Source organism: Marmota flaviventris, chromosome 8, assembly GCF_047511675.1.
Source record: "Marmota flaviventris isolate mMarFla1 chromosome 8, mMarFla1.hap1, whole genome shotgun sequence".
Classification (NCBI taxonomy): Eukaryota; Metazoa; Chordata; class Mammalia; order Rodentia; family Sciuridae; genus Marmota; species Marmota flaviventris.
In genome coordinates, this window is record NC_092505.1 from 7,764,942 (window position 1) to 7,778,217 (window position 13,276).

Sequence of the window (13,276 nt, forward strand, 5' to 3'; positions counted from 1 at the left end):
AAGAACCATGCCCACACACCCCCCTGGAGAAGCAAAGCACCCACCGTGAGCTGGTAGTCGGTCCCCAGCATGTACTTCTGCTCCTTGCCGGGCAAGTCCCTGTTGATGTGGCTCACCACGAAGAGCGAGGCGGGAAGACGGATGGAGGGGCTCACCAGAACACTCCCCCACAGGGCAGCATAGAACACCTCCCTGCCCACCACCAGGGACAGTCTCTGGAGCAGGGCATCTGTCCTGGGGGTGAGAGATGAAAGCCGTGAGGTCTGTCCCACTGTCCCCACCGCACGGTGCACAGCTCCATGAGCAGACTCACCCTGGCTGGGGAATCGCCACTGTTCTCATCGTCCTGAGCGGTGGCCATCTCTTGCCCTTCCGTGTTTGTCCACCCAGCCATGGTGAATCTAAATTTGCTAAAACAAACACATCACCGAGAGGAGCAGCTTCCTGGCCAACAGGAAACATCTGGCTGGGTCGTGTCAAGGTGGCACAGAGACCGTCTCCAACACGCCTTGCCATGGATACAGAGAAGAAAGGTGGCTCCATCAGCAGAAAGGGCACCAGCAGATCAGCCACTTGATGAAAAGCACAGGAGTCATTTGTGTGTCAGCAAACTAAAGCTGCTGGGACCGACAGAAGACTCGGCAACATTCAGATGGCCCCAACCTGGGCACAGCCAGAAACGTGCCAGGTGACATTTGACTTCAGAACACTGGGACAAAACTGGTCAGCTTTCTGCTAGCCTGCAAACCCCTTGTGCGTGGAGTGGTGTCTTCTTTCACCCTGCCCATAGCGCCTCCTCACGCTGACTGCGCTCTGAGAAGCTCCTGTGCTGGGGCCTGACGGTTACTGGACTCCTATCTTTACGTAGGCCCCCATGACACAAAGTCAGCATCTCCTCCTGAGAAGCTCATCAGCAGATCAGGGCCTGTTTTCCATCGACCACAGCCAACCCCATTCCGCTGGATGGCAAGGTAACCTCCCTGTCAGCACCAAAAACAACCTGGAGGCTGGTGACAGCATCTGTCAGTGACCCAGCAAAGGCAAATTCCCATGCAGAGGTTTTGCATGATGATCTGACTCATGATCTGCAAGGATTACACTTGTCACATGCTTCCTACTCACAAGGGAGACGGGAAGACATGGCAATATTGGCCCAGTATGATCGAGAAGCTCTCTTTCCAGAGTCAACCCTTCTGCTGTGAGGCTTCCTGGCTATGGGACCGAGGACAAGTTCACCTCCTGTACATGTCCATACTAAGTGATGAGACAGAGCAGAAGCCACTGCCTCATGGAGATGGGAGAGTCCCCGTGTGAAAACTCAGTGCAGGAGAACAGGGCCAGCTTAGGCTGCACCACCTGCTGTGACCACCAGCTCTGCTGTCTGCTGAGGGGTGACACACAACAGACGCAGGGGAAACCGTCAGATGAATGCCACTCCTGACTCATGATGACACCAACGACCTGCAGCTCACTTTTCAACCATCAGTTCAGAGTATATAAAAATATTTCATACAAAGACTACACCCTTTATATATTAAAAATGGATCTTGTTCTCCTCAAAATGAGTCTGCATCTTTTTGTCTCATAAATTATTTGTAGGAAATGATCCACAATATCATCTTAGAAAAACAAAAGTGAGGTGTAAGTGGACAGCCAAAGGTTTAGGAAAAGTACACAGAACAGTTTCACGGCTGAAGTCATTGACTGGTCATCTATTAAAGGCTGAACAAACAAATAAAGGTTAGCTTTGCCAAGGTCAGAAAAAAATCACAGCAAAAGCTCTAATGCTGGGAAGAAGTCCCACTTGGCGGCTGTAATTATGTCAAGGTGGCGAGATGGGTCAACAGTGCCCTGGACAGGCCTGCTGGGCAGCCTCTGTGTGGAGTAGACAGGATGGTCCTGTCTGCTTATTTGGAGACTCCACAGCAGCAGATTAATCAGGAAGCCCCTGGAGCACGTGTCTCCGGGATCCCTTCATGACAAGACCGATACCCCCACTGTGTATTGCCACATGCACAGCCCCTTGGCCTAGAACAGAGCATGCCCAAAGTACGTTCCACACAACACTAGCCACTAGAGGCCCTCTACAGAGAAGGGTTTCCACGATCAAAAAGCCTGGGAAAGGCTGGGGCTGGGGCTCAGCGGTGGCACACTTGGCTGACATGTGTGAGGCACTGGGTTTGATTCTCAGCAAAACATAAAATAAATAAAGGTCTATCAATAACTATAAAAAATAAATAAAAATAAAATTTAAAAAAGCCTGGGAAATGCTGTGTGTGTCATTCCTTTTCCAATACTCAGGGTACACTGGCTAGATTTCTGCATTAAAGAAATGTAACTTTATTCCTTAAGTTTTACTTTATTCTAAAAAAAGTTAAAAGGTACTAACAATTTAATCACAATGGAGGAAAAAGCAATTACAACATGTTTTCACTATGGAAGCAAAATAACTGAGGTTAAAAACCAAGCAACTGTCTGCTGAACGAGAGTCCCTCTGCTCATCTTGACTGCTAAATTACAAAATGAGCACATAGCCTAGAAACCAAAACCAATGTTTTAATTCAAAACCAGCCACTAACTCTAACAACCCAACACCCAGCCCTACGATTCCACCTTCCCATTTACGCTGGCTGCTGCCGTCCTGTGCCTCCTGCAGACACAGCCCACTCAAGTGACAACGACCTCTGCTCAACGTGAAGTGGGTGAGTGGCCTAGGAATGGCATTTTGCACCTTTGGCTCTGCAGCCGCTCGTCCATCTGACAGTCACAGACTGCACAGCTTCCATGTGGTCATCTGCCACTTAACGGGCAGCTTAGTGACAACAGTGTCCTACATCGTGAACCACACAGGTCAGACACAGGGCTGAGGGAGGGCGAGAATGAAGCCCAGAACCAGCCACGCTCACCGTCACAGCCCTGGGACCCGACCAGAAGAAATGCTCAATCATTTAAACCAGGTTTCTCAGCTGGCACAGCGACCCAGGAGGATGGCTGATCCCAGGGTCTGAGACCATCCTGGGCAACACAGTGAGATCCTATCTCCAAAAAGGGAATACACAAGTCAGGGCTTCTCTGAATACCCAGTTGCTGTGGGGCAGCTGTGTGCACAGCGGTGTTTAGCACCTCTGGCCTCCACCCTCGGGTGACAGAAACATCTCCAGATACTGCCAAAAGACCCTGAGGGAGGGGCACCATGCCTGGCTGGAGAACTGCTGGTTTAAATGACTCTCACCTCTCCTGGCTCCAGGGGAGAGGGAAACTCCTCTCGGCTTCCCCGTCCTTCCTGTCAGGACAGCAAAACGGCTCGCAGCTACTCTACGGGCACTTTAAAAAAGGGTTTCTGGCCAGGCGTAGGCAGTTTGCAGGCTTCTAAAGGTGAGAAAGCAGGGAGAATCACGCTTCCTAACACCAGCCAAGGTTTCCATCCCTGTGGTTCTCTAAAGTGCAAACCAGGAACAGTCCCCACCTGCAGGACACTTAAGGGTGGCCCTGCCCTCCCAGCCCCAACCTAACTTGTCCTTTGTCTACCAGCATGCACTTTTGACCCCTCGCACCCACCCACTTTTCCTGGCTGCACACAATGGCTGCTGGGTGTTCCACTCAGTTCCTAAGCACTTTAGGAAATGTGGGCAAACTGCCTCAGGCTAAAAGGAGACTGTGCAGTGCCCGCCCTGTTCACGGTGCCTGTGTACTCCCACGCAACAGAACCTTTGACCAGCGTCTGCCTTGGAAAGCTGATAACTAATAATTCCTGGGTGCAACAGACCCTGGGGCTTGGTGTTCTATGACAGCTAAGTCTATTCAATGATTCATGCAGCTACTCTGCTCTTGGTTCAATGTCAGGAAATATCACTGCAAAGCAACTTTAACCACTGTTCAAGTGCACCTCATTTATTAATTAAGAGAACAAGGAAAAACACTCTATTTACATATAGTTACAGTCTGGATCCAGAATGTCCCCAAAGGCTCATGTGTTCAAAGTTTGGACCCCAAGGTGGCAATGTGTGGGGCTTTGGGGCGGTGACTGGATCATGAGGGCGCTGACCTCATCTGTGGACTAATTCACCAATGGATTCACAACTTGGGGCATTATCTGGAGGTGATGGAAACTGCAGGAGGTAAAGGGCACACCTAGTCCCTGGCCTCTTCCTTTCTCTCTCTCTCACTCTCTTTCCCTCTGCTTCCTGGCAGTCGCAAGAGAGAAGCTCTACTCTACCATATATACCCTCTCTGCCAGGAAGCTCTGCCTCATCACAAGCCCATGGTAATGGAGCCATTCATCTTTCTTCCTTTAAGTTGATTTCTGTCAGGTATTCTGTCACAGCAACAAAAAGCTAACACATACTTCTAGTGTGATTCACAATTACAGATTTAAAAGACAGCAATACATTTGGGGAGTTAATGTGTTCCACCCTCAGATGATAAAAGAAAATATACATGCGCACTCGCACACACTCTCACACTCACACACACACACACACACACACACAGGTATACACACACATCTGTTATGAGAACATGAATGCAGCAGAACTTCTGGAAAAAGCCTGAGACTAGAAGTCAAGAGGCATGACTCCAACTACCTCCAATGTGACCTTGACCATTCATAACTCGACCCAGAACCCAAGCCTCACTACTTGCCAGCTGCAGCTCAGAGTGCCAGGATTAAAACGGCAACAAGACCGATTCTCCTCTTAATGAAGTGACTGTAAAGGTGGGTTCTCCACTGAGAAGTGGAAAGTCACTACCTGGTCTGCATGAAACCTTGGATGGTTGAAGTGCAAACCTCTGGTTAGATCTGTCAAGTCCTGGCCACAACAGCCCAAGCCACCTGATTCCTGGGTTTCCTCAAGTCTAGGGGAAGGAGCACTCCAAGTGGGGCCTGGATTGATTCCTGCATTCCGCCCCAGCCCCCTGCAGCTCTCAGTCATGGCTAATGCCACAGGCCAGGGTGCAGTGGCTCATGCCTCAGCACAGGGAAAAGCAAGTGCTGCACCCTGTCACCAAGGGGAAACTCCAAGCCCAGTCACCACCAGTCCCTGCAGTGGGGCCCTTAGAATGGGTTCCATTAATAGGAGCTGATCGCTGCAGCCACTGTCAAGTGTTGGCAGGCCAGAAACAAGTTCTTCATGATTCTCAAAAAAAAAAAAAAAAGGACCCTACTTCTACTGCAAAAGTCTGAGTGGACACACGCCCTCCCCCACTCCTAGGCAGCAACAAGAAAACCTCGTGAACTCCTACTCCTGACTTTACAGGTCTCTCAAGGTGCTGCTGAAACTGGCCAAGGTAGTCGCTTTTCCTAGCCCCGCCACTCTGTGAACCTGGCTTTGCTTTCTTCTTCAGTAGCTCGAGGAAGGACTTTAGAACGTGACACCTATGGCTTAGAATCCTGGCTCTGGCACTTGTGGCCATGCGCCTGGGCCTCCTCCCCACCTTCCCACCCTCGCTGTGGTGGAGGCAGTTCTCAGAGCCCAGGAGGCGGGGGGACGAGGGGCAGAGTGTGGGCAGGGTGTGGGCAGAGTGCGTGCTGCAGGCGCCCTGCAGTCTGCGTCCCCCTCAGGGGCAGCTGCATCAAGCCTTCTCCAGCTCCAACTGTGACGACCTGGTGCCTCTGTGACGGGTGGGGATGTAGTGGAACCCTGTACATGGCCTCCCTTATTAACCACTACACTTCTCCAGGTATAGGGTCTAATCGCTCTGCTTGGGACGGCCCCATTCGTTGAGAGAGACAGTGCAGTGCCAGGAAGCCAAGACCACACTGAGCCGCATCCATCCACCTCCCGCAGCACCCTCCCCCACTGCTCGAGTCTTGGTGCTTCTCTCGCCGTCTCCTGTAAAGCAGCAGAACAACCCCGGCCTGGACAGGCCAAGCGTCACACTGGGCAAGAGGCCTACCCACCTGTCGTAGATCTCGGAGCCCTCTTCTAGGCCGGGCAGCAGGCCCACGAGGAAGGCCTGGAGACTGGGCAGGAGCAGCTTCTGCAGCGGGAGGAAGTACTTCTCATACAGGCTGAGCAGCACGGGCCGCACCGCCATGGCGGCGTTCGCCAGGAGCGGGAACAGACCGCAGCTTTGGGAAGGAGAAAAGGGAGGGTTGGGGAGAATCAGGTACCACTCAGGAGGACATCGGCCTGCAGGAGGCAGTGTCTCTGTTTGTTTGCAGTGCTGGGGATGGAACCCAAGGCCATGCACATGCCAGGCAAGCACCACCACTGAGCCACAGGCCCAGGCGCAGAAGGGGGTCATTCATTCACTCATTCATTCATTCTGGGAACTGAACCCAGAAGCACTAAACTATTTAACCACATCCAGCTCTTCTTAAAAATTTTATTTAGAGACAGGGTCTCATTAGGGTCTCGATGAGTTGCTGAGGCTGGCTTTAAACTCCCAATCCTCCTGCCTCAGCCTCCCAAACTGCTGGGATTATAGGCATATGCCACGGCACACAGCAAAAGGAGTTTTCAAGAACAAACAGACTGCCATTTGAACTGGTGATACAGATGCATGCTGGCCATGAGATGGTCATAAGATATTGTTAAGCAAAGAGCAGGCAACCAAGCTGCGTGCATACTCTGGTTCTCCTTCAAACACATGTACATACTGGCCACAGAGGCTCTGGAAGGTGACCCTCAGTCACCTCCCAGTGGTGGCTTAGGACCTGTGTGCATGCACCCCTCCCCCACACGCATTCTGCTTGTCGTTTTTTAATCCTGTGAACTGAAAGATGGATTGCTCATGTAACAGAAAGTCTACGGCAGAGAAGCAATCGTACCTGTATAAGAACAAGTCCTTGGCCAGCCATTTGGTCCCCACAATTTTAAAGATAATCTCGTAGGTTTCCAGAGCTTTCAAGTGGACTCCACTGGGCAGGGCGGGGTGCAAACACTGAGCTAACCTCTTGCTGATAACCAGGCGTTTGGGCAACAAGGAATACTTCAGGTTGCTCTGGAGAGCCTGCGCAATGAGGAAAAGCACATGAGCAAGGCGGAGGTGATATCTGCAACGCAGAGTCAATCTGTTGAGGTGAGGAAGGCCACGGTGTGGCCCCAAGACGGCATGCAGATCGGGGTGATGTAGTGGAACGTGACGGGTGGGGATGTAGTGGAACCCAGAGGGCCTAGGAAGGGCCATGAGCTAGGCTCTGGGACCACAAGTGGCTGGAAAGCCCCTAGCCAATGCTGGGGAGGAGGAAGGCAGTAGCGTGACCGTGTCACCATCAAGCAGGTTTCTTAGCCACACCTTGGACACCACATGCAGATGACGGATTGGTGAACCTCCAGCTCCAGAAGAAACCAGTCTACACTCAAGACAAGCAGAAGACAGGCGGCGTGGGGCAGACACCCCCTGTCCCTAGCAAAGCCCTGCTGTGCCAGCCAAGGAAGCCCTGTGCTTTGTTCGGGGACAGGAAGATGGCTGTGTCTTCCTTCACTCTCTCTGCTGAGCTGCCCATCCAGGTGGCTCTGAGTGGGGGCTCACCTACACTGAGTGGGGGTGGGGGGCACACTTCCTGGCATCTATACCAGCTGGGGTGGTCCTGGGAGGGATCCAGTGTCCATCGGAGAAAACCGCCACCACCCCGTTGGGATGAGCAATGGCGTCTCAGGCGAGATGTCCAGGGGTGGGACCCAGGGCTGTGGCAAGAAGGGTCTGCAGGATGTGATGTGCCTTGCCAAGACACCGGGTCCAGAGCATGAGCAGGTCAGAGCTGCTCTCCTAGCTTCAAGTGACCACCGCAGAGCCCCGCGGCTGGGAATAGCTGATGTCTCCGTGGTGCGGCACAGGGTCTGATGCTGTGCTGCACACCCACATCACAGCACATCCTCCCACACGTGAGTCGATGAAAGCCCCTGGGTGAACTCCAAGCTGCCTGAGGGCCACCCAGGGGCCTCCAGGCCTGGCTCCTGCCTGTGCTGCTCACTGCTCCCTAACACTCCAGATCTAGCCTTCGCCACACACAGAGCAGTCCACGGGTCCCACTGGCCTGCTGCTGCTCCTTGCCTGTCCTCTCACCCCGAGCAGGGAACCTCCTCTCCACCGCCTGGGGGAGGGACTATCACCCATCTCTGCTGTCTTCAGCACTTCCTGCAGTGCCTAAACCAGAGCAGGCGGCTGGAACATTTGCCATGCCAACTGCATTCCACTTGGCCAGGATGGCCGCCCTGGGCCATGTGCCCTGCAGGCCATGACAGCTTTTTACAAAGAAAATGGTCCCTCCTCTAACACGCACTCAGGTTATGTGGGAGGTAAAGGGGGAGAGGAAAACAACATGTGTCATCAGAGGCCTGAGGCCTACATGAACTCTCAAAGTCAATACAATTACAGATGCACGCCTATAGTCCCAGCCACTCAGGAGGCTGAGGCAGGAGGATCACAAGTTCAGGGTCAGCCTGGGTAACTTAGTGAGACCCTGCCTCAAAATAATATTTTAAAAAAGGTTAGGGGATATAGCTCATTGGTAGAGCATGCCAGGGTTCAATCATCAAGAAATATTTTAAGACATTATAAAAAACCTAGTATTTTAAACAAAGGGAAAACCAACAAAATAATTTGAATAATGTGCTTATGTTAAAAAAAAAATCAAGGAGGCCACTTAAGTCACACACTGTAACAGAGGATGAGAACAAACAGAGATGCTGCAGATAAAGGCCGCAGGGCACTGGAAGGGAAAGGCACTTTCACGAGGGACATTTTCAAACGTGAGAAAGGCAGGAGAGCCAGGAGCTGTCACCCAGCTACAGCAAGTGTGGCTCCTGGCCAGCCCAGAGGACACGCTCCCAGAGAGTCCTTTCTACCACTGGTGGCTTGCTTGCGTGGTGTGGGCAGGGGGCTCAAGGCTGTCTTCACTGGAAGTTATTTTTGATAAGATGGTTTTCTCTAATCTCAGTTTTGCTCAGTGTAGTTTTAAGGACTTCTGCTATTTCTGGTGCCACAGATGTCCAGTCCCTCAGATGGCATTTAGGATTTGTGGGTATTTTGCTCCCCTCAGTCTGTGCAAAGCAGGATCCCATTGTTCTGCCCTTTGATCCCAGGATGGCAACAGGACTTACTCCAGCCGGGGAGGTGAGTGGCACTGTGAGCTGACTCTGGCTTGGGCTTTGAAAGCCAACTCAGAGCTTGTCAGGCCTTCTGACCACTCTAAGATCAAGAAACAGAGGCTGGGCTGGGGTTGTGGCTCAATGGTAGAGCACTTGCCTGGAATGTGTGAGGCACTGGGTTCTATCCCCAGCACCACATAAACAAATTAAATAAACAAAATAAAGGTATCGTGTCCATTTAAAACTTTAAAAAAAAAAAAAAGAAAGAAACAGAGGCTGACCCCAGGGGTTTGGGAGGCTGAGGCAGGAGGATCACAAGTTCAAGGCCTGCTCCAACAACCTAGTGAGGCTCTAAACAACTAAGTGAGATCCTGTCTCAAAAAAAAAAAAAAAAAAAAAAAGGGCTGGGAATGTGGCTCAGTGGTAAAGCACCCCGGGTTGGAACTCCAATACAAAAAAAAAAGGTTGAGGGAAAAAAAAAGGACCCCAGCCTGGGTTCTGAGAAACTGGAGAGACAGAAACCAGCTGCTGACCCAGTGAGCCAGAAGAACACCAGGTGTGAAAGTCATATGGCTCAGTGGCAGAGCACTTGCCTAGTGTGCACAGGGCCCTGGCCTCCATCCCCAGCACAGCAAAAAAAGGTCTCTGAGATTCAAGGCTTGTCTGTTGCCACAGCATAACCATCACATCAAGATCACCTCCTTCTCAGACAAATTAATAAGAGTCCCTCCTATCTGTATGGTGATGTGTCCCAAGACTCCCTGTGGATGTTCAATACCACAGATAATGAGCCTCTCAAACTCCATTTTTGCTTATACATACAATCTATAATAAAGTTTTATTTATAAGTCAGGCACTGAAAACAATAACAAAACAGAACAGTGAAAGCAGTATCATGTACCAGAAATTATGCGAATGTGGTCTCTCTAAGTACCTCACTGTACTGCACTGGCTCTCCTTGTGCAGATGTGAGATGACAGTCCACCGTGACAAGATGAAGCGAGGTGCAGGACAGGCAAGTGATACAGCATCGGGGCTGCTGTCAGACCCCAGCAGCAACACGACGTTCAGGACAGCCTCCAGGTGATGAGCAGGGAAGGCATGTACCAAGCTGTGTGGACACGCTGGACAGAGGGAGGATGCATGGCCCAGTGGGATGGCAAGAGCAGAAGCTTATCTTTTGGATGCAGTAGTAAGAGTTCCCTTACAAAAGAAAGAGCTATCCATTATTTATTCCCTCCTTCTGGATGCTAAAAGCTCAGAGCTCGATGGGGTCCTCCACTGCCCCAATTTCTTTGGTTAGACCCCCTGACTCAGAAGTTCCTCTGCCCATACCCTTGGAAAGGAGCCGAGGCGCCTGGCCTACATGGCTAGCCACATTCTCTTCTGAGGACACTTTTCTGCAGGACCTGGGTGTTCCATGCCTCCTCTCTATTAGGGGAGATGGAGCGTACTATCTGTAGCTGCTGCTACTTTTGTAAAAGAAGGTATTCTAGAAGGAACAGCCCTTGCCTGGGAGGATCAATACTGAACACTGTGCACTGCTGCTGGGGATGCATACCGCGTGGCCACTGTGGAGAACAGTGAGGTGACTCCCCCAGAGACTGAACATTTCATTTGCTTATCAAAGTGTCATCAGATCAATCAATCCCACGTCTAGATATATATCCAAAAGGTGCTTTTGCAAGCAGGGACGTTAGCAGATACTTGCAACCTCTTGTCCACAGCAGCAGTATACACAGCACTGCCAATGACAAACAGCCCGGTGGCCACTGATGATGAAGGGATCAACAAAATGTGAATACACAGTGGGACATTCTGAGGCTTAGAGGGGAAGGAAGTTCTGACACAGGCTACAACCTGGATGAACCCCAAGGACACGGTGCTAAGTGAAGGGAGCTGTCATAAAAGAACAAATATCATGTGATTCCACTTAGCTGAGGTCCCTAGTGTAGCTGAATTCAGAGAGACAGGAAGTAGAAAGGAGGCTGCCAGGGTCTGGGAGGAGGGAGGAACAGAAGTTATTATTTAATGGGTATAAAGTTTCAGTTCAGGAAGATGAAAACATTCTGGAGATGGATGGTGGTGACATCCACAAAACACAAATACACTTTAATGCTATGCTACCAAACACTTTTGTGTGTGTGTGTGTGTGTGTGTGTGTGTGTGTGGTACTGAGGATTGAACCCAGGGCTTTGTGCATGCGAATCAAGCACTCTATCAACTGAGCTATTCCCAACCCATGAATGTACACTTAAAACTGGTTAAGATGGGCTCAATGATGTGCACCTGCAATCCCTGCCGCTTGGACAGCTGAGGCAGGAGGATCACTTGAGCCCAGGAATTCAAAGCCATCCTGGGCAACACAGCAAGATCCTGTCTGGGAGGGGGGAGGTCAAAATGCTAAGTTTTATATTATGTATATTTTACTACAATTAAAAATATAAAAGATTCAGTTTCATGGCAACTGCTCACATTGGCTAAGGCTACATAAACCATAAACTTGTGTGTCACTTCCACAACAGACCTTTCCCACACCAAACTGAAGACTCCTTCTTGACCAGAGAACCAGGGGACACATTTCAGCAAACCCTCAAGAGACCCATGGCCACAGTCCAGCATCTGAAACTGAGAGTGAGCTTCAGTTTCTAATTAGGCTCTAAGGGCTTGTAAACTCCTGATTCCTGTGTGTGTGTGTGTGTGTGTGTGTGTGTGTGTGTTCCTTAATGAACTAGTAAATTCTATTAAAGTTCTGGTGGGTGTCCTTATTCTCTGGAAGCCTCTTCACCCTTTGCCCTACACCAAAGCCAGCTCGCACCTGCATGGGTAAATGACATTATGACCCACGAAACCTGGCTCAGAAAAAGTGAAGTCATGAAGCACTGGGATGTTAAAAAGGAAGCCATAGCTCACGGGCAACTCTCAAGCTGTCCTCCTGATTCAAAACGCTGGACAAAGCAAGAGCCACCTGCCCTCCTGTGCAATCTTGGTGATTTTTTCTCCCTTGGGCTAAAACTGGGCCACACGTGAAGTCAGCCTCTCTTCCCAGACTTTCCCTCATTCTCATCCACCCCCAGCTCTCCAAGAGCTGCCAGGACTGGCATCCTGGCACGAACGGAAAGGCTACCCTCTGTCTCTCGCTTTCCAGCCTCTATCCGGGCATTTTGTTCTGGCAAGAATCCTCTCCAGCAAGAAAGCTCAGCAAATACTTGCAGGGCTGTTTCATGTTTTGGGTGGGGTTTTCAGATTGGCTGGCTAGTCATCCTAATATAGGTAGGTTGGAGAAATGTCCTACAACTGGGGAATAAATACATCAGAGAAATAGATGAACCTGGAAGGAAAAGTGGCCATGTTTTCAAAATCACACTTTGAAAGTGCTATATGGGAAGGAAAAGCTACAATTAAACAGGAAATTAGACTTCCTTATTTCACCCAGGAACTGTACCATTCCAAGCATTTCTAGAACTATAATTAAGATATAATTACAATATTTTTTACCTCTTTATATTTGTAGGCTTAGTAGATTGATCTTAAAATAACAAGGGCTGGGGCTGGAGCTCAGTGGCAGAGTGCACACTTAGCATACACAGGCCCCTGGGCTGGATCCCCAGCACCAATAAGTAAGTAAACAAATATTTACAAAACACAAGAAAGGTGCCTCTCTCAGGAAAGTAACAACTCAGAAGAAAACCTGGCTTACCTAAGGTCTTTGGGAGACAGAGGATACTTAACTTCTTTTGCTTCCCTTTGGCTGCAAACATGCATATTTCAGTTCCTCTGGATGGATCATATCTTCAATCCATAGGCTGAATTGGCCATCTTTCTTGACATAGGCCAGAGGCGCTGATGTACAGCAGATTTCTTTAGTCATCAACTATGACCTTCCTACCAACAGGGAAAACTACATCCACAAAATTGGCCAAGGTGGGCGTTTTGACTGTAAGGGTGTGGCTATTAACATGGTAGCAGAAGACGACAGAGGACTCTTTGAGACATTGAGACCTTCTACAACGCCTCCACTGAAGAGATGCCCCTTAATGTTGCTGACCTTATCTGAGAGGCTGTCCTGCTACCTAATTCCAACCAGGGTTCAATCCTGGGGGCTAAGATCAGCTGGAAAGGGGAAGGAAGGGAGCCAAGAAATGGACACCTTGTCAATTTTTTTCTTTTCTTTGAATAAATGTCACTTTTTGAGGCAAAAGAAAAAAATACAAAAAATAAAATCTAAGTTTATTTAAAAA

At 50.0% G+C, this 13,276-nt stretch overlaps 1 protein-coding gene and 1 non-coding gene across 10 annotated transcripts in view; one reads left to right on the plus strand and one right to left on the minus strand.

Annotated features, from left to right (window-relative positions):
* The window catches only part of Dop1b (DOP1 leucine zipper like protein B), a 105,036-nt gene that overhangs the window by 69,900 nt on the left and 21,860 nt on the right, over positions 1–13,276 (minus strand). For all 9 annotated transcript variants that reach the window (XR_011708292.1, XR_011708293.1, XM_071615059.1 and 6 more), the window contains 3 exons: positions 6,773–6,954; positions 5,900–6,070; positions 45–234 (listed from right to left, as the gene is read on the minus strand). Coding sequence is in view for 7 of the 9 variants with exons in the window: in XM_071615059.1 (XP_071471160.1) it covers positions 45–234; positions 5,900–6,070; positions 6,773–6,954 (543 nt within the window). In the remaining 2 variants the exon portion in view is untranslated. The remainder of the gene's footprint in view (positions 1–44; positions 235–5,899; positions 6,071–6,772; positions 6,955–13,276) is intronic.
* Positions 12,628–12,798, plus strand: LOC114087854 (small nucleolar RNA SNORA67). The gene has a single exon (XR_003581911.1). It is a non-coding gene; the product is annotated as a small nucleolar RNA SNORA67 (small nucleolar RNA).